Below are 25,198 nucleotides of genomic sequence, written 5' to 3' on the forward strand. Positions count from 1 at the left end.
CACCCCCAGCTCCCTCAGCCTCTCCTCACAAGACTTGTGCTCCAGACCCCTCACCAGCTCCGTTGCCCTTCTCTGGACCCGCTCCAGCACCTGGAGCCTGAAAGTGAAACGGAGGATCTCTTCAAAAGACCTAAAACCCCTATTGCATCCATTCACACACTATTTGGCCAGTTTACTCCATGAATATTGCTCTTTTTATTCTATTCATTCAATACCTGTGAAGAAGCTAATTTCAGTATTTTACCTGGTTTTCATTCTAAATTCACTGGTGGAAATAAACTCTAACCCTATCATTTGTTGGTGAACTGGTTGGCTCATCAGGACATAGTGTCAATTCTGCCTGACGATCAAAATACCTGAACTTTAAAATCAGGACTTTCAGTTTAGATTAGCATGTACAATTTGCAAGAATATTTTCACATTCATTTTTATTAACTACTTCTTGTTTATTGCCCAAGTTCACATATCAATTACCAAGGATCTAATTTAACTTATCTGCATGAGATGTCTCTCCAAATTTTAGGGGTCTCTCTCTCTCATCTTTTATCAGATCGCCTTTTATTAACTTAAATGGCAGAAGGAAATGGTAAAAATAAAGGAAATAAATATATATATGTGTGTATATATATATAAAACAGTGATAGGTTCACAGTGATAATTAGCAAAGGGAAGAAGTCATCTTACATTGTGATTATCGCATGGAAAGAGATGTGTTGAGCTTTCTCTGTTCATGGTCATCATTAAGATGACAGTAGTTCTGTGCTCACTGCATGAGTTTTTCAGAGTTAATTTCAGGTAAAGTTGAAGTATTTTATGATGATGGTGACAACCAGGCATTTGAGATTTGACAGGCTGTTGGTGTATGATCCCAGGAAACCTGGTTTTCTACCACCATTAGAGAACTCTCTGGCCATTGAACTTCCTTATTTTCCGTATATCATGTCTTTTCGGTACATCCGCCTTTGCAACTTGTGACATAACACAAACTGCTGTGAATATTGGGACACACAAAACAGGTTGACCATAGGGTCCAGGAAATTGAATATTGATGAACAAAGTAATGGTCCTCCCAATAAATCTATAAATTCATAAAGACAAGGCATGGGTTCATAGATTCATAGATCCATAGATTGGTCCAGGCCGGAAGGGACCTCCAAAGGTCATCTAGTCTGACCTCCCCACAGTCAGCAAGGACACCTCCAACTAGATGAGGTTGCCCAGGGCCTCGTCGAGCTTCACCTTGAATATCTCAAGGGAAGGGGCCTCAACCACCTCCCTGGGCAACCTGTTCCAGTGTTCCACCACCCTCATAGTAAAGAACTTTTTCCTAATACCCAATCTAAATCTCCCCTTCTCCAACTTAAAGTCATTGCCCCTTGTCCTGTCACTGCAGGCCTTTGTAAAGACTCTTCCCAGCCTTCCTGTAGGCCCCCTTCAGGTATTGCAAGGCCGCTATGAGGTCTCCCCGGAGCCTCCTCTTCTCCAGGCTGAACAACCCCAGCTCCCTCAGCATGTCCTCATAGCAGAGGTTCTCCAACCCCCTGATCATTTTAGTGGCCCTCCTCTGGACCCGCTCCATCAGGTCCATGTCCTTTCTATATTGAGGGCTCCAGACCTGCACACAGTACTCCAGGTGAGGTCTCACCAGAGCAAAGTGGCAGAATCACCTCTCTGGATCTGCTGGCAACACTTCTTTTGATGCAGCCCAGGATGTGATTGGCCTTCTGGGCTGCAAGTGCACATTGCTTGCTCATGTCCAGCTTCTCGTCCATCAACACCCCCAAGTCCCTTTCCTCAGGGCTGCTTTCTAATACCTCATCCCCCAGTCTGTATTTATACCAAGGATTGTTTTGGCCCAGGTGCAGGACCCTGTACTTGCTTTTGTTGAACCTCATGAGCTTCATCTGGACCCACCTCTCCAGCCTGTCCAGGTCCCTCTGAATGACATCCCGTCCCTCTGGTGTATCGACAACACCACACAGCTTGGTGTCATCTGCAAACTTGCTGATGGTGCTCTCAATCCCTCTATGTCGTTGATAAAAATGTTAAACAATACCGGTCCCAGCATGGACCCTTGAGGGACACCACTTGTCACTGCTCTCCATCTGGACTTCAAGCCATTGAGTACTACCCTCTGGGTGCGACCATCCAGCCAATTCCTTATCCACTGAACAGTCCACCCATCAAATCCGTATCCCTCCAATTGTTACAGTATGGCTTAATGCAGCTCTTCTAAAATAGGGACAAATTGAGGATAAATTAGTTCATAAAATAGTAGCACTTTGCACTGAGAGGGCCACAGGTCTGGAAGATCTCCTCCTGCATTATCAAATTCCCTTTCCCGCCACTCAAGCTCACACACATCCTTTCCTGAACTTTGCAAGCACTGGCACATAAATCATCAGATTTCTTACCCCCTCTATTCTGTTTGGGCAGCTGTTGCTGAACCCAGCTGCTCTAATGATTATAAAACATCTAATTTCCAAACCTAAACGTAAAGGGGGCCAATTTATACCCACCTGGATTTGTGCTAACATTGTTCTTTACCTTAAACAGCTTTTTCCTCTCTCCCTGATATTTACTTCTTTCTAGAAAAAAAATAACATCCTTGTTTTGCTCAGCTTGTTTATGAGATAACAAATCACAGTCTTTTCTTGTTTAATACTTCCATGTTCCCTGACCATCCAGTAACTTTTATGCACCTGTCCTGGATGAGTGATCAGAGCTGAACACAAACTACAGAGGGGTCTAAACTAATGTCCTCCACGTTATCATTTCAGCTCCAGTTTCCCAGTTCTACAGAAAACTTGGCCCATAGATATGAGATCTACCACCTTTCACCTCTCTGCTGCCTCACAGTGTCACCCAGAAGTGTCCCCAGGTCATAGAATCATAGAATGGGTAGAGTTGGAAGGGACCTTCAAGATCACCTAGTTCCAACGCCCCTGCCCTGGGCAGGGACACCTCCCACCAGACCAGGTTGCTCCAAGCCCCATCCAACCTGGCCTTGAACCCCTCCAGGGACGGGGCAGCCACAGCTTCTCTGGGAAACCTGGGTCAGGGTCTCACCACCCTCACAAGTCAAGAATTTCTTCCTAGTATCTCACCTAAACCTCCCCTCTTTCAGTTTAAAACCGTTACCCCTCATCCTATCCCTTCTCACTGCTTGGAGCATCTGAAAATCTCCAACCACCAGAGAAGGTTATGGCACTGGTTTTGCTAAATATTGCTAAATATTTCCTTCAGTTTTCTCAACCAGCAAAATGACACCCGTCTAAGTGATGTGCATTATTTAAAACAACTGTGGAGAGGAGTATTGCCTGATCTCACCGTGATCAAAGGCAACAGTAGAAGTCCTTCTCATTCACAGAAGTAATTCTTGATGTGGAATGGCTTCATTCATACTGGGAAATAAAGTGTGCTGAATCATTCATTATTCATTCCACGGTCCACAGGCCAGGCGGTGCAGCTGGGCTCACGTCCAAGCAACCAGACTCTCCTACTCCCAACAGTCTGGTCACGCTGAAACTGCCTCTTGGGGACTGTCCTTCACCTTGTCACCTTCACATCTCTCATGGGCATTGCTCTGGAGATTGTTAGTGAGACAAGGCTAAAACCATGCCAGCAACCACGCTGACAACTGAGGAGCGTGCACAGTCGCAGGGCAGCACTTGGACCCAGGCCATAACCATGTTTACCACACCAGTATCAGCATGGTTCTCACCTGCCCCTGTAATGGAAAACAAAAGAGGGCAAGGAGAGAGCCCAAGCAAGATGTTTAACTGTAGCTCACTCTATGACCTGGTTCTGGACAAACCTACAGCAGAGGTGCCTGCTAGTAAACTGAAAGTTGAATTCAGTTGCCTCAATACAGATACTTTCCTTTCATCTCCAGTTGCTGATCCAGAAGTGTGCAGGACTCCTGCAGGTCCTTTGACCTATCTCCTTGGTCCTTTGCTCTGGTGAGACCCCACCTGGACTACCATGTCCAGCTCTGGGGCCTCAGCACAGGAGAGACACGGACCTGTTGGAGCGGAGCCAGAGGAAGCCACGGAGATGCTGGGAGGGCTGGAGCCTCTCTGCTGTGAGGACAGGCTGAGAGAGTTGGGGGGGTTCAGCCCAGAGACGAGAAGGCTCTGGGGAGAGGTTATTGTGGTCTCTCAGTACTTAAAGGGGATCTACAGGAAAGACAGGGACAAAATTTTTAGGGGGGCCTGTTGTGATAGGACAATGGGTGATGGCTTTCAATTAAAAGAGGGAAGATTTAGACTAGATAGAAGGAAGACATTTTTTATGCTGAGGGTGGTGAAACCCTGGCCCAGGTTGCCCAGAAAGGTGGTGGATGCCCCATCCCTGGAAACATTCCAGGTCAGGTTGGAAAGGGTTCTGAGCAACCTGCTCTACTTGAAGATGTCCCTGCCCATGGCAGGGGGTTGGAGTGGGTGGCCTTTAAAGGTCCCTTCCCACCCAAACCGTTCTGTGATTCTGTAATTCTATCTAACAGCCCCATACAAATGTCTCAGATATCCTGAAGCATCTCAAATTGCACCAGGTGCTAAGTTTGGCCACCAAACTTTTGGGTTTGGGGGTTTCACTTTGGGGCAGCACAACCTCAATGCAAAGAGGGACAATTGCAGGAGGAGGCAGAACCAGAACAGCCAAGCAGAAGGAAAGCCCGCAGGAAGGTCAGGGTTATGATGTTAACATTAAAGACTTCACCAAAGGGGTAAAACTGGACTTTCTCCACTAAAACGTGCTTACCAGCACAGGTATATTTCCTGTTTTTATGCTCAGATATGGAATTATTTCATTCTTGTCTTTTCTACCGTGGGCAAATTCCAAAAGTGCAAGTTGAAATGGAAAAATATACATTGGCATTTTATCGCAGGTTACCTTTTTCTATTGAACCAGCAGCATTAATAAACATTGCAGAGCTTTCGGAGGGGAAGATTCCGCAGCCCCTCCATGCTCTACCTCATTACCTTTTCATTTGGTTTTGTTTGCAGCTTTCTGTCAGTATAAACATGACGCATTGTCAAGTGTACAGCAGGTCGGGTGATGACATTTTTTAATGTTCACATAACAACCTGACCCCCTGCTCACATTCACTAAAAAGAAAATAAGGAAACCCCCCCTGTTTTAAGTTTTAAATGCTAACTAGGTTCTATATTTGATTTGTTTTTCCTTCCCAGCAACACTAATTTCAAATTGAACTGCTGACTCAATTAGCAAAATGTTGAAGTTGTTGAGACCTGGTATAATATTATGTCCCATTAACAAAAAGGAAGCCAGTAGTGGTTTTATGCCAGTAACTAAATCCAGCACCAGCATTTTAATGGGCTACTTTAATTAAACAAATTAAATTAATGATGGCTTCTGCAGGATGATGAATTACGCTATTTAATATATCATTGCTACGTGCTAATCCCATTTTAATATTATCTTCAAACATTGATCAATACATATAAACTGACTGATCTCAAAAAAAAAACCCCAACAACAGGTTCAAAAGAAACATTAAAAAATGTAAACAAAACTACTCTCTGCCTACAACCAAGATGTCATGGACTCTAACAATGATAAGAAAGAACCTTATAGTATGCATTATTTTAGTAGAAGGATCATGAACTGTATTTTTTGACTTAGAAGGCAAAAACCCAAATGGAAGCTGAGAACGTGACCACGGTGCGATGCACGTTAAATGAAAGTCATGCTGGGCCCGAGGAATTTATAACAATTATAACATAAGCTGAATAAATCAGGTGTCTGCACAATTGCAAGTAGCCCTCAGCCTTTGGATTTTTGTCTTATGCCCTTACTGATCCAAATCAGCTTCTTTACAGCAACATTTTAGGAAAAGATCGTAACTTCTCCAAGGAACTGCTCAGGCCACCCCCCCCCACCCCGATGTGGTCTCTTTTACAAGCAGAACTCTCATGCCATCTCTCCAAAGTGGATCACGGGACCTACGACTGTTCAGGGCCAAATATTGGCAAAAGTGGGATGATCTTAGCTCCCAAAGAGATCATTTGCAGCTGAATTTATGGCAATGAACAGCACCATTATGGGATAATGTAAACCAGGTGGGGTCTACGATGCCCTTTGTAAGTGAGGGGAGGGACCCAGACAACTTTAGCATCTTTTAGAGAAATCTCACTGTTTTTTTCCAGCTACCTTTAGAAGGCCAGTGTAGGATTTAGCAACCCAATGAGACCTCTAGACAGCTCAAGGGATTCAAGTCAGATGCTTAGTCAGTTTAAAGGCTATGAAACCTGTTTGTCTTAGAGACAAAAAGAAGAAAAAAAGTTGTTTATAAGGAGCACTATTAATGATAAATAGAAACGAAATGTCCTTAAAGATGGGATGATCTCCAGAGGTCCCTTCCAACCCCATATCATTCTGTGATTCTGTGATGGGAGACTAGGATGGGATTTCCATGCAACTGGAAGAGGCTCCACACAACAGACAGGAACAGGAGCAAGACTAAGAGTAGAAGAGGCAACCAAGCAGCACTTTAACATTGGGAGATAACCATAGATCCTAAGGAGCCTGGTAAAAAGTCTTCCTCTTCTTTTGGCATAATTTTCTGTGATTTTTTTTCTGACAAAGCCAAATTTGTGTTATTTTAGAACAGTATCAGAGAGCCACACACCACAGACTACAACCGAGTTCTCGAGAACGTATTGTGCCATTGACAGCTACTTGAAACCGACTGAGGGAATCTGAAATCTGGCACATTGATAAAGACTCAAGGAAAGATTAGATAGGATTAAATGGGAATAACTGAGAAAATGGAAAAGATGCAAGGTACAGACACAGCGAGATAATACAACCATCCAAAGCATAGCGATCAAGCCTGAAGATGCAAAATGTTGTTCACACAAGACTAAACACTTGGCCGTAGCTTCCTGAAATTCCAAGCATTAAAGAAAATGGAACCAAAAAAAAAGATTTTTTCAAAGAAAAGAAATAAAAGAAGCACAGGCATGAAAAGGATTTGTTCATCTGCTATAAAAAAGACTTTTTAGAGGTCTCTAAAGTACCTCCAACACTAAATTCCGCTCACCAAGCCAGGAGCTGTCTCTCCAAAGACATGCCAAAGCCCAGTATCACCCATGAACTCACACCCCACACACAGGCACGCGATGCACGTCCTTCGTTAGACCAGCTACAGGAAACAGGAGTGATACCAGTCTCTGACAACCTCTCCTCTCACATTTGCCAAGTTCATATTAATTTTACTAGAGAATCCCAGCTCCTGGAGGCTTAGTCTACCATGTACAGGCAGCTCTAAAATAAATACATTTCTCTAACGGTATAACGCGATAACATTGATTCTGAACACAGGACATTTCATAGCAGCAATGTCCCATGGTGGCACACGAGCCTCGATGTTGCAACCTGAAGGACAACCCTCATGGGTTTTTCACCTGAGAAACACAGACCATATTCTGATTCCATTACATAAAGAATTTTAAAAATCAAGATGAAGAAGTGGGCTCCGTGTTTGATTCAACTCACTGTAGCTGAAGGGAGCCAGCTCAGAATCCCCGGTGTTTGTACCTGGGGGGACAGAGGGGCGAAGAAGCCGCAGATGATATGGCAGGATGCTAATTCAGGCCTCTTAATGAATTCAGAGCCAGAACAAATCAAAGAACTCTGCTTAAAATAAAATAAATAAAATAAATTAAAAAAAAACCCAAACAACAAACCAAGCTACAGGTATAGATTGTGAACTGGCATTATCTTCTCTTGTTTAAAAAAATGATGTGGTAATTCTAATGACAAACTATGTTATAAATAGACACTGAATTATAATATCTTAGGTCTAGCATCTGCATTTTCACCATCTGAAAGGCAGAAGCTGAGGACCGTTGGCTGCAAAACTGGAGACCTAAACAAGACAAAAGAAAGCACGGAGTGAAGTTCAACCAAACCCCCAATCTGCTCTTCATACCCTCCACTTGAATATTGTCCTTCAGCCACTTCATGCTGGAGGAGAAATCAAATGGCCCTGGCCCCAGACACCCCGGCAGTTGCCATCCATGGAGCAACCTACTCTTGAGGCATCCTCTCTGGATGCATCCCAGCCCACTGGCCAAAGGCAAACAGCCATTGTGCACCCGAATCCAGCCACTTTGGGCTTTTTCTTCCTCCTCTCCCCACCCGGTCGGTGGGTCCACTGGCTACAGCAGCTACCATAGAAACCAAAGTGCTGCTCTGCAGCACACGGAGCAGATGTCACGCCAAGCAAGATGAATGCGATGTGGCGAGGGGGGGTGGTGGATGCAAGAGGAGGAGGAGGAGGAGGAGGGAACGCAGCATCACACGTTCAGAATTAAATGTTCCCACCAGAGGGAGTGAGTCATTTTTGAAGTATGTGCAAAGCTGCAATATTTTTTTTTTCCTGTGCTTTCAATGCGCATCCGCAAACACGGACGTACAAATAAATGTGCTTTCATCTCTTCTGCACAGGTGCTCGAGTCACCCGTGCTCCGCTCTCTAATGAAAGCTGTGATTTTCTCGTGATGCTAAACTAATGCCTGACCTAAAACAACTACCCGAGCCAGAACTGTGCTGTCATCTCAAAAATGCCCAGTAAAGCTTTTTCCCTTCCTCTCCTTCCAGGATAGTGCAGAAATATGACACCATATAAAGCCAATATATATTAGACAAGCATTTTATGGCAAAAAGTCACTCCATTTGACTAACAAGCCATAATTCAGACCTGCATTGCGTTTTAACTCAGAGTAAAAAATAGTACCAACCTGTCTTGAGCAGTGTTTGATTTCCTCTGATCTTACCATTTGAAATTAATATCTTTGCCTCAAATCCTGTTGGTTTTCTTATTTTTAATTCACAAAAGGCCAATCTAAATATTATGATCTTTTCCCAATACAACCAGTTTTCCTCCTCTTTCTTCCCTCAGTATGTCTTGTACGTATCCAATTCACTGTGCCTAATGCACTTTACTGATATATTTGTTGAAATATCATCTTGCAATGAAATTAAGGGGAGAAAAAGTCACATTCTTTCTATTTGTGAAATGAGAATTAGATCCCATCGATTTTTGCAGTCTCTGTCCATTGTGAAGCATTGAGCGTGGCAACTGTGAAGAGCTGACTCTGAAAGGTGCTGAGCGCTCATGATTTCCATGGGTATCAATGCACTTGAAGATGCTCAGCAAGTTCAAGACGCAAAGCCATGAACACTCAGGGGCCTTCAACATCTCAGCACGTGCAACTGGACCTGCACACCCCCAACATCAGCCCCTGAGGATGACCCAATGAAATTTCCACTCCAAGATGGAAGAAATTCTTTACAATGAGGGTGGTGAATCCCTGGCCCAGGTTTCCCAAAGAGGTGGTGGATGCCCCATCCCTGGAAACATTCCAGGTCAGGATGGACAGGGCTCTGGGCAAACTGGTATAGTTGAAGATGTCACTGCTCATGGCAGGGGGTTGGACTATACAGCCTTTAAAGGTCCCTTCTAACCCAAACTATTCTTTGATTCCATGATAATTTTCAAATAAATGGGATGGAATATTTGCCAAGCCCTCCTTCAGCTGGACTGTGTGATGAATTCACAATCATACACAGCAACAGCAGGAGAAAATGATGCCTAAAAAATTATGTCTACTTCTGTAGACTGTATATATTTAAATGATGGGCCATCATATACGAGTGTCCCCCCCAAAACTCACTTGGTAATTAATGTTCATCCAGGTAATACACATCTTCCTCTTTTCTGTAGCAAAATATGAAAAACAGAGAATCCCCTGTTTTCATAATTTACAAACAGCAGTGGGATAATTCTGCTTTATCTGGTTTACACAAATGTGGGCAAACGACTTCAGGACGCTCAAATGACAAGAAACCTGATGGTTTGTGTTGCACACAAAGAAAAAGGAAAACAAGCTCCTGCCATTCCATCCCACCGCAGAAGCGCTGCGAGGCCACTAGAGGGCAATGAAACAAATCAGGTTTTCCTCCGGCCCCGTTACATCCCCCAATTTCTCACTGAAGGTTTTTTCCTGTAATAATATATCACGGGATAATGGGGAAATTTATTTCCTATGATTGTTGGCACATAAAATAGCAACCACGGATATATAATGGCAAGAAGTGTTGGATGAAAAATAATCATCCAAGATATAATTAGCTGATTGAGATAAAAATAAAAAATATTACAGAAAGGAAAATGAGGGAGATGCTATTAAAAGCCCATGCTTGTGTGTGTATATGGAGAAGGGGGAAGGATGCTAAAATCCCTCCCTGTGATGTTCTAGCTCTTCCTTTTTTCCAGAATTTTTCCAGGGGTATTTTAAGCTTCACAACATAAACTTTTGGGCTGAAAGTTGTCGTCAAATTGTATTTGGAGGAGGCAATTAATTTTCCAAATTTTCTAGAAAAAACTGTTCAGACATTTCTGAGTTGTTACTGGGGGAAATATTGTATTTTCTGTAGTAAAAAAAAAAAATAATCTGGGACACTTTCTTTAAGGAATGCAAAAACTGAGCCTTGAAGTTTGCAGTTGGGAGTCCTTCAGCATGAAGAACTGGCCAATAAGCCTAAAGTTGTCTAATTTTGCAACTTTTTAGAACAACACGGTGCTCAGACAATCAGTGGATGGTTAGCATTGAATATTGTCAAAGAGGGAACGAGCACCGGTTTCCTGCAGCACTTCAAAAGGGACAAGTAAGACAACACACGCAACACTGCCAATTTGTACTTGGTTAAAAACAAAACAAACAAAAAAAAAATGAAGCGGCATTCAAATGATGAGGCATATAATTAGTGCCAATCAACATGTTTTTGTAAAAAAACAGGTCACAGATAAACCCAACATCTTTCTTTGATGAGATTACAAGTTTAGCTGACAAAGGAAACTTTGTAGATACAATACAGTTAACATTTCATGTTTGATGTAGTACCACATAACTATTTCAATTATATAAAAAAGTGCTACACGGTATCAATAAAGGAAACGATAATTGGATTAAGATGGACTTTCACCAGAATTGTTACGAAGCGCATTGATCAACCCTTGGAAAGAATTATAAAATTAGTGCTGGTAAAATTGGAAGACCTCATGAAGGTCAGAGTTACAGCAAATGCTGATAATGTTGGGGCACTCGCACTGAAGAATTGAGATCATTGCAACACACTTAAGTCCCAAATTCTATCTCTAGGAAAGTCAAATCCAAAATTTTACATCTAGGAACAAAGAATGAAGGCCACATCTACAGAAACGTGTATAAACAGCAATGTGTCCTAGGAGGTAATTTGACCTTTATTTACGTCACTGATTAAGTTCATTCTGAGTTATTGTATCCAGTTCTGGTATCCATGTTTTAAAAGAAAACAAGAAAGCTGATTTTTTTAAAAAAGTCAAGTAAATTCAAAACTAAATTAAACAATCTTTTTGGGGAAAGTCACTGATAGGAGAACATTGGTGTGTAAAGCTACAATTTTGACTACACACATATCCTGAGGAGAAATAATAATAATTATTATTATAATAGAGTAATACTGACTATTCTCCTGAAGAGATGGTGGATCCATGACTTTCACCGTCAGTCACCAGCTGTTACAAATATGTACCTTCACATAGTTTAAGCTTCTGGCTATGGGTCTTCATTATAACATCACAGAATGGTTTGGGTTCAAAGGGCCCTTAAAGATCATCCAGTTCTATCCCCCTGCCCTGGGCAGGGACACCTCCCACCAGACCAGGTTGCTCCAAGCCCCCTCCAACCTGGCCTTGAACCCCTCCAGGGATGGGGCAGCCACAGCTTCTCTAGGCAACCTGGGCCTTGTGCTTGGGATTGCCCTCACCCAGGTGCAGGACCTTGCACTTGGCCTGGTTGATCTTCATGAATGCCTTCATTACGCCTTTTCCTACTCACTTACGAAGTTCCTTTACGTGTAAAGGAGTTTTTCTTCTAAGACCTTAAATATAGTTCCTTTAAAAATCGAAAAAGACGTGGTTTAACTGAGTCACCTAAAAATATCCAAAGCAAAGGAGAAAGGAGCAGCCAGAATGGAAATACATTAACCTCAATAAGCCATGGGAAGCTGGTTGCCTGGGGAAAGGTCGGGACCAAAAGCTACACAGCAAAATGTCCTGGGGGCTGGAAGCACTGCGTCACTGGAAATGATTTCTCCGTCTTTGAGGACACTTTCTGTAGTCGCCCAGGAGAGTGCACACCTACATGGTCCTGCAGCAGGAGGTATCTTGGGATGCTTTAGGCAGCAGGAAGATGGAATGTATTTTCTCCATCTTGCTATGCTGGGTAGTTAGATTTACTTTTAAATCCTGTGACTAAATGGCATATCATAAAGGTCAACTACAAAAAATACAAATTTATCTTTGTCTGCAAGGATAAAAATAAGATAAGATTTTTCCAAAACATGGGCCTGAAGAAGAAAGTGGAAAATCTGAAGACCAGGGAAAATGTGGAAGTAGGAAGAGAGGGATGTCGGTCAAGGTCAAATGATAGGAGATCCTGGAAAGGAAAAGAGCCAGGAAATGTGAGAAGGAAACAAGCAACAAACAAAGGCTGAAATAAACTTGCAGTGGGAAAATGAAGAGAGAAAGGCAGAAGAGCTGATTGGCTCAATAGAGAGCTGTAACCTGGGCTTTGCTCCATCCTGCTTGTCAGCACTGCATGGTGTGAAGGCAGACACCCATCTAACTGGTACCTCACCAGTTAGGCTCCTAAGCCCTGCAGTATAAGATGACGAAGTTACCCGCTACAGCTTCACCGAATAAAATCAGTCAAGATCATAAAAGCAGAGATTGCTGACGTCAAATTTTGCAAAATAGGACTGAACTCAGGCAAATGCCATCCCTCCATGTCCTCATACACACTCAGATGTCTAGGGATAGCAGTGTCTGCCCAGCATGTTTCCTCCTTTGTGCTTCACAGCAGCTCTTCATAAAATATCTATATTCCTATATGCCTGTGTACAAATATGATTTATATATAGGCTTAAGCCCATCGATACACCATTGAGAAAATACTTATATTATCTGTTGTAACTCCATGCTTTCTTGGGAATGATGGATACACATTAACACAAAGAGAAATGTCCTGGCCTTTCCTAGTTGGGTGGATTTTAATGTCCGCAATCCTCCAAAGCTGTAGCAGAAGACTGATAATACAGTTGATGGTAGTGCCCATCAACCAAAAAGCCCATTCTGACCTCTTTCTGCAATCTAGCTCTTACTGAAATCAGCAGACATCCTGGATCTAAAAGAATCTAAAGGGATTAGTCCGCAAGCAATCTGTGGGAGTCAATAAAGGGGAAGAAGTTCTTGATGCAAAAAGATCACAAGACCAAAACAGACATGACAATGTTGCTCACTAAAGCATGCTCTGATTTTTCTTTCCAGGAAGTATTGACTTGTTTTCCCAAAAGCTGAGCGTTATATTTGACTTAGTGGAATAATTCAAACAGAAAATAATACACAGAATTCTCTGACAAATCATCAGGGGGAAAAAAGGGCTGAAATTAAAGAAACTCCTGGGCCAGGTTTTTTATCTCAATTGCGTTACTGGAAATCCAAAGTAATTCCATTGAATCTGACGGTGGTGTTCTGGATTTGCAGCCGTGCAGCTGATCTGCATTTAGTCCTGCGAAAAAAACTTGAGATGTATTTAAGCAAACCTTAACATCAGTTAGAAAGCAACCTCATCAGGGTATGACAGTTGTGGCCACATGCTGTACTAGATCTGGTTATCAAAGTGTTGAACCCCAGTGCTTAAGCGGACACTCCTGTGTCCTTATTTAGGTACCCAAGCAGCATATTTTGCAAATATTGAGTATCTGCTCTTTCCATGCGTGAGCTTTGTGGAGCTCAGAACTTTCTGAAATGCCATTATGTCGTTATATCTGCCTTCAAAAGCTCCATTTCAGATAAATTTTTGGCTTTATGTTTTAGAGTTGGATAAACAGTAGACAAATGTTCCATGAGTACTTACTTGAATTCCTAATTAAATTCATTCTAGCTTCGGCACACATTTGTCACTGAGAAAACTTGAGGTTTGAATAGTGTCCTTTGGATCCCACAGCTTTGCACTAAGGATAAGCAAAAGTAATGGACAGCAGAAGGAATGCTCCCAGACTTCACCAGGCTCATTAAAAATGCATGTATCTTTTTTTGAAAAAAAAAAAAAAAAAAGCTTTTTTTTTCATTTTCTAATTTGTACAGAAACTATAAACCAGGCCAACTCCTCTTCCCATCTCCAGATCAGTGCAGAAAGTCCCACTACAAGCCTTATAGCATCGTTTGGGTTGGAAGGGACCTTAGAGACCATCTTGTTATCTTTCACCTGGGCACGGGTGGATTCAAAGGCCAGAGCAGAATTAAGACACAACATTCTCGACACATCTCAAGACTCAGCACATCTCCAGATGATTTCTCAGTTCCCATTTCCTGGAAATTTTCATTTAAGTCAGTTTTAAGGGCTACATTTAACCCAAGGACAACAAGATCTGACACAGAACAGCAACAGCTAATCATGATCATCTTTCTTTTGACCTTCTTCTAGACTATTTTATCATGTCCTCCACATAACTAATCTCCTAGTTAAACTAAGCTCGTTGAGAGCTTCCTTAAGAGAAGGAACTATATCCTGTTCCCTGTAAATCACTGTGTACACTTAAACCATTATTATTAATATCATTATCAAATTTATGCTCCTCACATTTAATATGCTTGTGAAACTTAAAAGGTTATAACAGATGCATAATCAAGATCAAGAAATTCAAAAGCCTGAACTAGAAGCCCTTCAGAATGATGCTTGATGCCACTGAACCATATGGGAACACATTTACAGGCTGATGTAAAGGTATTTATCTTCAGTGTGTTGGCATCACTACAAACTCCACCATGTTGCTTTACCACTGGTATGAGCTAGGACCCATCTATAGGAGAATAGGAGATCTGTGACCAGCTGGAGTGGCAGCTGGAGGCCAGGTCTCCAGGTCAAATAGGGTAGGACATCTCAAATGGCACCAGACTCTTGTAGGCAAGTCAACTCAGTCCTTTAAATCTTCAGCTTCTGGATCAGCATGAGAAATGCCCTGAAGATTGAGAATTCATCTGCCTAAGTACATGAAAACTTGATGTCTATACAATTGTAGGATTTTACTGACAAACTGAACAGAGCAAGCAACAGAAAGCAGGAAATGTTTCATTTACAAACCATTCTTGGAGTCAAATCTATTCCATATTTACGTTAGGGCAATTTCTAATATTAATTTTAATGGCCAATATAAGCATTAGCTTGAAGCACTGGCTTCACATTCACAGTACAATAAAGCAAATGACTTCTTTGCTGAACTCCATGACCTCCCAGATGAAAAAATGATCGTAAAATAGAAAGTACGGTTTTATAATATTGTTCACAGTTCTAACTTCAAATGGATGATTAGCTGTATTTGCAACAGCCAAAGGGCTAAGTGAAACGCCTGGCCTTTGATCAAATGAACAGTATATATGCAGAATCAAAAGCTAAAAAAAATCTTGCCTTGTGTAGCATCAATAAAAACAAGTAACATGTGCTGTTGCTGCATCCAGGGAACAGAAATTGTATGGAGCTGGCAACGTGCTGCACCCAGCCCAGGATGGTGGCACTTCTCCTCTGCCACAGTGAGTTCTAGGAGGTGTCCATAGTCCTCCTGGGCTTTCCAGGGGTCCTCATTTCTGTTTTTATTCTCTACACTTCACTGGTTTAATATAAAGTCATCTTGGTGGTGATGTTAAAACGTTTTTCCTCCCACAACATGAGATGAAATTCTACAGCCCAATAACGTAGGGAAATTTATGAAGATAGAAAAGCCAGATGAACAATAACTATAATATTGTGCAAATTCTGAAATTATATGTTACGGCTGCAAAGAAAACCCATAGCGTGGTGACCGTGTCTATTATAACAGAGTTCCCTATCAAAAAGGTAGAAAAAAATAGACGCATAAACAACCATAAAACTTTATAAATGCATCCTATAGATGCATTTCAGCATCAATTCAACAAAGAAAGCCCAAGTGGGTTGTTAATCAGTGCTGACAATAGGACAGGTCATCTCATAGACAAAGTCATTCTAAGAAACTCCTATAATACCCTACGTTCATGCCATTAAAGTTTTTATCCTGTTGCCACTGTCATCATGAAAGGCAGCCAAAAGTGTGTATTAGTTTTGAGCTATCTTTCTGCTGCAACGCGACCAAATTTTCTTGGGAGTGACAAAGAAGGCAAATTTTCTACAGTTTAAGGTAAATACGAAAATAGTTAGCAACTGTTCACACAAAATCTCCTCATCCGTAGCTGAATACAGCCTTCTCAGAGAGGGATGAACATAAAAGGGTATCTCTGTAGCACAGATGAGTGATTACAAAATAAATAATGGCTTAGCTTATCAGATCAGGTTTGCTTATTTTCATAAGTGCTACCACCATCAATCAGGAATCAAGTAGCTACTATTCACATCAGAGTGAAGCAAAGATAATTTGATACGTAAAGCTCTGCAATAGACATAATTTGAAGAGGAGTAAGCAGGTGTTATTTTTTTATCAACTCCATTGTATTGCTTTAATAACAACAACCTACTTTTAAAAAGAGCTATTTAACTTTTCCCAGCCAAAAAAGAACACATGAGAAACTGTCTCCCAGCCAAAGTGTGTTCTAAAACCACAGCTGAATGTTGGAAATTCACTCCACGAGGCATTTCCTCATGCAATGAAAAACTCAGGACTGTCGATCCTGTAGGTCTGTAAATAGGCCTCAACAAACACAATCATGACCACTTCATTTCCTCGCAGATTGCTGCTCCAAAGCTCATCGCGCTGGCCAGGAAACTCCAGCTTTTAAAACTCTTTTCTATGATACCAGATATAAAGGTTTTGGTTTTGCAGTTGAGGGGTTTGCTGGTTTGTTCCCACATCATTTTATATCTCTTTTCTACGATACCAAATATAACGCTCTTGGTTTTGCAGCTGGTTTGTTCCCACATCATCCCACAGCAAGGTTATGGAAGTTTCCCAGTATCTGTTAGGATGCCGAGCTGCAGAGATACCGCATCTTCTGCTGGCCACTTCTAACTCACTCATTCCCTTATCCTACAGAACGCATCCATCCAGCACAACCTGGTTTATTCCTGGTGGGGTGAACACGTGAATTAGGTATCTGAACTTCCATTAAACTCATGAGAGATCAGAGCATGCCCAAAATCCACTACCTAAATATAGGCTTTTAGCAGTATTTGAGGTGCCCAGGGCATTTAAAATAAGCAGAGAAACTTTCCAAGATTATGGCTTTAGAGTCTGAATCGGGGGAAAAAAAAAAAAAAAGAAAAAAAAAAAGTATTACATTACTTCTAGCAAAGCTCCATCCATTTCTAAGCAAAAAAAAAAAAAAAAAAGTTACTTAGGTGCTTCATCTACATTTCCTATATATTCGGTAAAAAATCACTCCATTCCAGTTCTCTGGATGTTAGCGAAGGCCACATTTGTAATGTCTTCATAAAATCTCAACATTTCTATCCTCCTGTCTCTTTGAGCACTGTCTCCAGATTACAACTATAAGAGCAACTCTTCCCACCAGCTTCTCTTGGCTATAACAAATCAGGAGTTTATTACCTGCTCACACCATCCATCACCTCAAAACTCAATTCATTCATAATTATTCACTGAGAGGTCCTCTAGTTGCTCTGTGGAAGGACCTTCTCCTGCCAAATATTTGCTTTTGTAACAAAGTTACAAAAGAGGGGATCTGATCAATGGAGGGAGGATCTGATCAATGCTCATAAATACTTAGAGGGAGGGTCTCAAGAGGAAGGGGCCAGTCTTTTTTCAGTGGTGCCCAGTCACAGGACAAGAGGAAATGGGCACAAACTTGAATATAAGAAGTTCCACCTAAACATGAGGAGGAACTTCTTTCCTGTGAGGGTGGCAGAGCCCTGGAAGAGGCTGCCCAGAGAGGTGGTGGAGTCTCCTTCTCTGGAGACATTCAAACCCCACCTGGACGCGTTCCTGTGGGACCTGCTCTGGGTGGACCTGCTCTGGCAGGGGGTTGGAGGAGATGATCTCCAGAGGTCCCTTCCAACCCCATATCATTCTGTGATTCTGTGAATCTGAGATTCTGTGAAAGTAATAGACCCGCGCTTTGCTCTCCGTGCACCATGTTCCTTGTCAGCGCTGTCCTACATGAGGATGCAGAGATGTTGGCATTTTGGGGATGTTACACTAATATAAGCCAAACATAGGGGAGAGGGACTCAGTAAATTCATGGAGCCTGAAAACCCAGTGTTAGTGCTTGCCGAAACAAGTGCAGGCCTCTCATTCAGAAAAAATAAAAACAAACCTCTTCCCACCCTGATTTCACTATTCGGATTATTGCCTAGATAATTCATTTGAAAACCAAATCCAGCCTAGCAACTGTCTTGAAAATTGAGTAACCTCAGGTTCAACTGTATTAAAAAACTTCAGCTTCAGGCAAAACTGATGGAACAGCTCATTCGCAGTACTTTCACCAATCCCTGGCCCTCATTTTATGTTTTTTCTGATTACGCTTACATTGTGTTACAATTTACTGGCAGCGCTATTGTGTTATAATATATATTACCACCAGCCGACTCTGACTGTATGCATTCAGCTTCATCAACAACTAAAGACGCGTGGCTCGATGCATATTCATTGCTGTATCGCCATTTCTCAGCTGTTAAAACAGCTGCATGAATCAGCAACAAGTTTCACAACTTAAAATAGATGTAACCCTGCAGGACAGTTGGGCTCAAGGCGCATTATGAGTCTCACTCGTAGGCTGGTAGGAGCTGGGGACACGGGGCCCTTAACAACAGTATTTCTCTACTCAAGCATAGCTTTGCCCTAAAGGCGTAGGCTCCATTAGCGTTTCGGTTTGGAGCAGAAGTGTGGTTTTGTAATAAATCTCCTGATCATGGTCATTTCTCATGCTCTGGTTCACATCCCAAAGTGGTCTGGGGATGGATGAACCCAATTCCTTTTGACGGAGCTAAACCAGAAACGCACCACTGACTCCCATCTGCTTGATGCTTGTGGTCCTGAGGACCAAAGTACAGCTCCTGAAGGGCAAACCCTGTTGAAACACACATTTCTGGGTCCTCAGTACAAACTGGTTTGTTCTGCAGATCTGCTCCTCTCAGGCCCTGCTGCTTCCTAAATGTGGACAGAGCTGAACACGGCTCTGGCTGCTGGAGAGGAGCTGGTAATTCCCATCGTGGGGGCAGGAGTTCATGATACAAACCTTGGCGTTTGCTGGTTTCTATCCTCAGCCAACAAACACGTTTCCTTTCATTCAACAATCATATCTGACTTTATGAAAAAAACCCCAACATCTCTCAAATGCGTATTTTTCTATTTGGAGGATATTCTTACCTCTTTTCCAAGTCCTCAGCTCAAAAAGACATCTAAGAGCACATGCTCAATTATTCAGCCAACAAGCAAATAAATTACCTTTGCTTTTATTCATTTGCTGTGCCAAAAACCTGCAGAGTCACTCATACAGGTTGCGGTTATTGCACTTTGAATATTTGTTAGTCCTTCCCCCGTTTGGGGCACGCACCACTGCTTATCATGGAAAAATTTAGTATTACGCCATCCCCAGACATTTTTATCTGTCACTATCAGGCGCATAGCTATGCGCGTGTCACTGCCAGAAGAGCCGGGTATTTATTTTAAATTGCTGCAATAATAAGGGAAGTGCTTGTATTACATTTACATTAATGTAATGCAAAACATTTAATATGAAAAGGGATTCCTGAACATATTGTTTGCTCAGTGTGTTTCCCACACAACCATTCTACTGCCACTGCAGTAGATATAATACACTGCAGTAGTATATAATACATAGAAACCACATATCCTCTAGGAATTTCAGTACGTATTTGCTGTGTTTCCTTAGTTGGCAACAGTCCTTTCCTTCCCCCTACTTCAGTGCAAAAACAAACTCGACATGTGATCACTTACAGAGTTGTGCCTAATTATATAAATGCACTAATTATACACACTTTTCAAATGGTGATAGACTTCAAAGTAGGTAAATTTTAAATTGTGCCATTAAGGAAATCTATTTGATGATGGGAATTTCTGTAATATCATATTGCAATCTCCTACATTGCTTTCAAGTCAGTATTAATTTAATGACAAATAACAGCAGAGAATAATAGAGCTGGGAAAGCAAAGCGAAAGCTGTAAGATTTACGGGGTGATATTGGTCAGCAGACGCTAACAAAAAAAGGATCAAAAACAACTTGGAAAAGCAATGGAACTAAGGTAAACAATGAGGAGAAAGAAGTTCTGCATGATAAACCTGAATACTGAACTGTCAGAAACTACTCCGTGAACAAAGATAAACACCTGCAAGACTGACCTATCCCCATGTGTTCAGCTACTCAGGAGAAAATATATATGTCACTGAACACTTAATTTACATGCACAGTTATCACACTGCTAGGAACGACTTGCAAATTAGTTACTTGCAGAGTAAGTATCTCTTTGCATGCAAAATAACACCAATGGCGTGTACAAACCAGCCCTAAAAGTGCACATGTAGCTCAGCCCACCGATGTCATACACGCAGTTATGAAAACCAAGCTGCCACCCAAGAGTTCAGCACATACACCTCCTTTTTGGATCTTGGTCCATGGCTCTTCGTACATAAACTCTTCAAAACACAGTTCTTTACCTTTAAATTTAGATACTCGCCAAACCCCCTGGTTCTTCAACACAACACTTTAATGAAGCCATAGTATAAGTCAATGCATGAAAGCTGATATTCTTTTAGCACTACTTAATAGTTCCTCTGTCTATTGACCTGGTGTTGTAGGTTAGCGGTTTATTTCATATAAATTATAAGAATTTATATACCTCTGCTGTAGAATCTGGATGGTGCATTGACAAGACCACAAGGCAGATCAGACAGCAATTACAATGCAGCAACGCTACAGGACACTAATCCCTCTGCCGTGAGTTAAATAATAGCTTGTGTGGCAAGGAAGAGACAGAATCCATCCTCACTGAAAAATAGGACTGTGTATGGAAAGGGAAATGGTCGATCTTCTCTCACACAAATCCTGGTGTCAAAACAAATAGTCTTACTAAGTAACGGGCTGTCACATTTAATCAAAGAATTTATGGAATAGCTTGATAGAAGCGTCTTATAAGCAGCAGGTGGGAGACCCTGAGTTATCCAGCTCAAATGTTGGTCAGGACTTTCCCCAAGCATTGAAGAACTCTGGGGTTTGAGATTTTGGCTATACCCATCAGAGTGTGGGGTCCAGATATGTTTAAGTAACTTTAAAATCACAGACTTTTGCTGTGGTGTACCCACATAAAAAAAACGCCTAGAACAGATTAAAACTATCGCTGCACAGGTAACTACTTTTCTTTCTGCATAGTTATAAAATGACATACAAAAAAAGCCCTTTTAGAAAAGTTGGAATTTAAAGTAAATAGGATGCAAGTTCAGTATCAAAGCGAGGAGCTCCAATAGCAACACGGAGACAAAGCACATCGCAAGAAGTGGTTTTGTGCTAATGGGTGACATCTCTGACCTCCGCTCATACGTGAAGCAACTCCACACCCCGCCCAATGGTACCTTTTGATATTCTTCCTTGGATTGCAAGGCAGCTTCCATCTGTTCCTGAGAAAAGGTGTAGATGGCCGAGCGATACTGTGTGCCAACGTCATTCCCCTGTCGCATTCCTGGGGAGAGAGAAAACACAGCACCTTATAGAGGCCTTCCAGTCCCTAAAGGGGGTCAGCAGGGGAGATGGGGAGGGACTCTTCATCAGGGAGTGGAGCGATAGGCCAAGGGGTAGCGGTTTTAAACTGAAAAAGGGGAGATTGAGATGAGATCTCAGGAAGAAATTCTTTCTTGTGAGGGTGGTCAGACCCTGGCCCGGGTTGCCCAGAGAAACTGTGGAGGGGTTCAAGGCCAGGTTGGAGGGGGCTTTGAGCAACCTGGTCTGGTGGGAAGTGTCCCTGCCCAGGGCAGGGGGTTGGACTGGATGATCTTTAAGGCCCCTTCCAACCCAAACCATTCCATGATTCTATCACGACCATCCTCCTGCCCAGACTGGGCTGCAGCAGAAGTTCAACAGACCAAAATTTAGGACATTCCATACACCTGGATTAGCACAGTCTCTTATGTGCATACTCGGCAGGTATTTTCAGGAAGTCCAAGTCTTTCTTTGGTTAAATAGTCCTGAAGAGATTCAACTCTGCTATCTCCTTTTAAATGACATGCAAATGAAATGTGAGCATTTTACATTTTGGTAAATCAAACAGTAGTCAAATACAGATGTAAAACCTTAAATAATCAAGCTGCAGTTACTGTAATCAAGGTACTCTTAAAATATTTATTTTGAACCATGCAAGTGGCTACAAAAAAAAAAAAAAGGTTGATTTTACCAAGTGCTTAAAAATTTTCTTGTGCCGGAGGAGTACATCGTAATGGGAGAAAGGTTCAAAATACCCTTGGAGATATCTGGCTATTCTCCTCTGCTCGCAAAACAGTGATCTAAAATACTAGTAAGCATTTATTGCTGAATTAACTTTGAAGTTATCAATTCCTACCATCACCACCACTAGTCATGGAGAGAAGGAATGACTCTTATGAAACTCTTAAATCTGAGCTCCAAAGAGGACTCCGATAGATAAATATGCTCAGGAGAAGGTTTGGAGAAAGACTGGCTGCATTAGTCCTGTTACAGAGTGAGTAACGGTAGGAACAGCAACCCTTTCACATTTTTTTTCAGTTTGGGAGAAGTAGAAAACAAAGTATATATAATCTCTAAATTCTATTTGCAACCTACATGTTGATATTAAGAATGGCAAAAGTATATAATATTGTTTATATCTAACATTAGGAAAACAAAACCTTGGTTATACATACTCAGTAACTGCTTGAAATTATATCACAAATGAGTAATTTTGGTACAAAGATTAGCCCTTTTACTGCTGTTATATACATATATATGTAATCCCCTCGAAAGCCTAGTTGTATAAAGTTGCTCATGTACGAGTTTCCAAAATATGAGATGGATCCTACCTACAAAACTATAAAATATTGGGCCAAAGCAGAGGGAAGTTTACTGTCCCCTTAGGTGACTGGCCCAGACATGGGTTGGCGTTATGCCGTCCCAGGCAGCCACACTGGCCAAAGGCATCACAATCTCTCCTCGCTATTCATTCCCATTTCCTCAGGCACCAATTCCACCAGCCGGCTTCACTGTGGGTCATTCCGTAAAGTCAAACAACAGCCTCAGAGAGGAGCTTTACATTAGGAATGATCTGGAGGTGAGTTTTCCAACTACAATTGCAGTTTTGCAGTTTCTTTCATAACCTTGTTCCCAGTCTCTCATTCTAGAACTGAACTTTTTGCCTTGTTGTAAAAAAAATGTATTAATTTTGAGTTTGTCTTGTGTTTTGCATGAACTTGGGTGAGTGGAAAAGCCGGAGTGACTGCAACCCAAAACAAATTGGAAATCATCATGATTTGTTTTTCGACCACCTCTAGGTTACAGAAGCCCCTTTGAAGATCACCATCAACACTCAGGACTATGGAGATGAAACGAATCAAAACTGTAGGTCCTGATACCCCCCCCAGCAAAGGGCAGAGGGTAGAGAAAGAGCCTGTGATGCTGCGAGGAAAAGATGCTATCAACACCCTACTACTCATTAAAACATGATCATTTTTATCCCTCTTGTACTTTCCAAGGAAACAGAAAAATGGTTTAAAGGACAGGACAATAAATAAATGAAATCTGACTGAAATATTTATGAACTAAAAGATGCAGAAATGTTTTCAAAGATGCATTTGGACAAAAAGTCCATTGGGTGACCAACAGTGCACATGAGTGAAAGTGATTCCGAAAAATGTCATGGAGTTTTCTGATGATTTGGGCTTCTTTTTAACTGCTAAAATATTGTATTATTACCTATAAGAACAACAACTACATTCTTCATCAATACTTAATAGTGTGGTCTGCAAGGCAGAGAATATTTTGCTCATTTCTTTGCAAGTTATTTCAAGTTATTTTAGGGTGGTAGGAAGCTCTTTTAAAGCCAGTGCTGTGGAATAGTTCAGCATAAAATGAATCCGGGCCAGAAAGCATTAGTTTTGCCAAGATATGTTAATGCTGATTGATGTTTGAGCTTAAGCATTAGCATTCTACAAATCTATTTATTGCTTAACAAACTACTTAACAACCGACTAGGGAGCAGATTACAAAAATCTCTATAAATGGAGAATCACTATAGACTATGCCCGTTTCTAGAATGCATTTCAAGAGTATGAGTTTAGCGTGAGCTCGTGTGCCCGGTGCTCTGAGTGAGAAGATAAACAAGATTATTTAATATACGCATGTGTCACCATTATACCGTAATAGGGAAGTGGTCAGCTTAATTAATTTATTGAAGAGAAGATTAAGAGAACTGACTCTGATTTACAAATACATATATAGAGAAATAACCTGAGAAATAAGGATCTTTATTCTTGCCAAAGTTACTTAATGAGGTAGAGCAATTGAAAGCCAAAGTACACAATATCCAGATGGGAAATAAGGCCACATTGAAACAATGAAGAACATTTCTCACTAGAACAACACACCTAAAGCCACATCCCTTTCCTTAGTGCTTCACACCAAGGATATTTCCCTACAGATAGAGCAAGGCTCAAAGAGCTGCATACGATATTATAGAGTTAAAGCTAGGGAGAAGGTCAGACTGTGTGACCTTCTAGCGCTCAAGGGGTGGCTTGCACTGATAAACCACCCACCAGCTATGAAGAAGACAGAACAGATATTGTAAGTATTACCCCAAAATGTAGCTTTAATGTGATCAATCATCTAAGCTAAAATGTCATTTATTTTCACTTGTTACTTAAATCAATTTGTACTTAAATCTCCTGCAGTAAGTAGCTAATATGTTGTCTGCCTAAGCCACAAAGACGACAAAATACTAAAATAAAATAAATTCTGTGTGTATAGACATAATCAACTGCTCCTGTTACTGTTGTTACTTGTAATGTACTTCACATGTGCAAACTTCCTTCTCAAGGGTCCATCACTGATTTTTTAAAACCCTCTGGCATATCTCACTTGTTGAGATTCATTAACTCAATGAGTAGCAAACAAGGCAAGAAATTTAA

At 41.5% G+C, this 25,198-nt stretch overlaps 1 protein-coding gene across 2 annotated transcripts in view; it reads right to left on the minus strand.

Annotated features, from left to right (window-relative positions):
- Positions 1-25,198, minus strand: part of MSRA (methionine sulfoxide reductase A) — a 278,878-nt gene that overhangs the window by 75,000 nt on the left and 178,680 nt on the right. For both annotated transcript variants that reach the window (XM_074153499.1, XM_074153498.1), the window contains one exon: positions 21,644-21,750. In XM_074153499.1, coding sequence (XP_074009600.1) covers positions 21,644-21,750 — 107 coding nt within the window. The remainder of the gene's footprint in view (positions 1-21,643; positions 21,751-25,198) is intronic.

The sequence above is a fragment of the Numenius arquata genome, chromosome 9, assembly GCF_964106895.1.
Source record: "Numenius arquata chromosome 9, bNumArq3.hap1.1, whole genome shotgun sequence".
NCBI lineage: Eukaryota > Metazoa > Chordata > Aves > Charadriiformes > Scolopacidae > Numenius > Numenius arquata.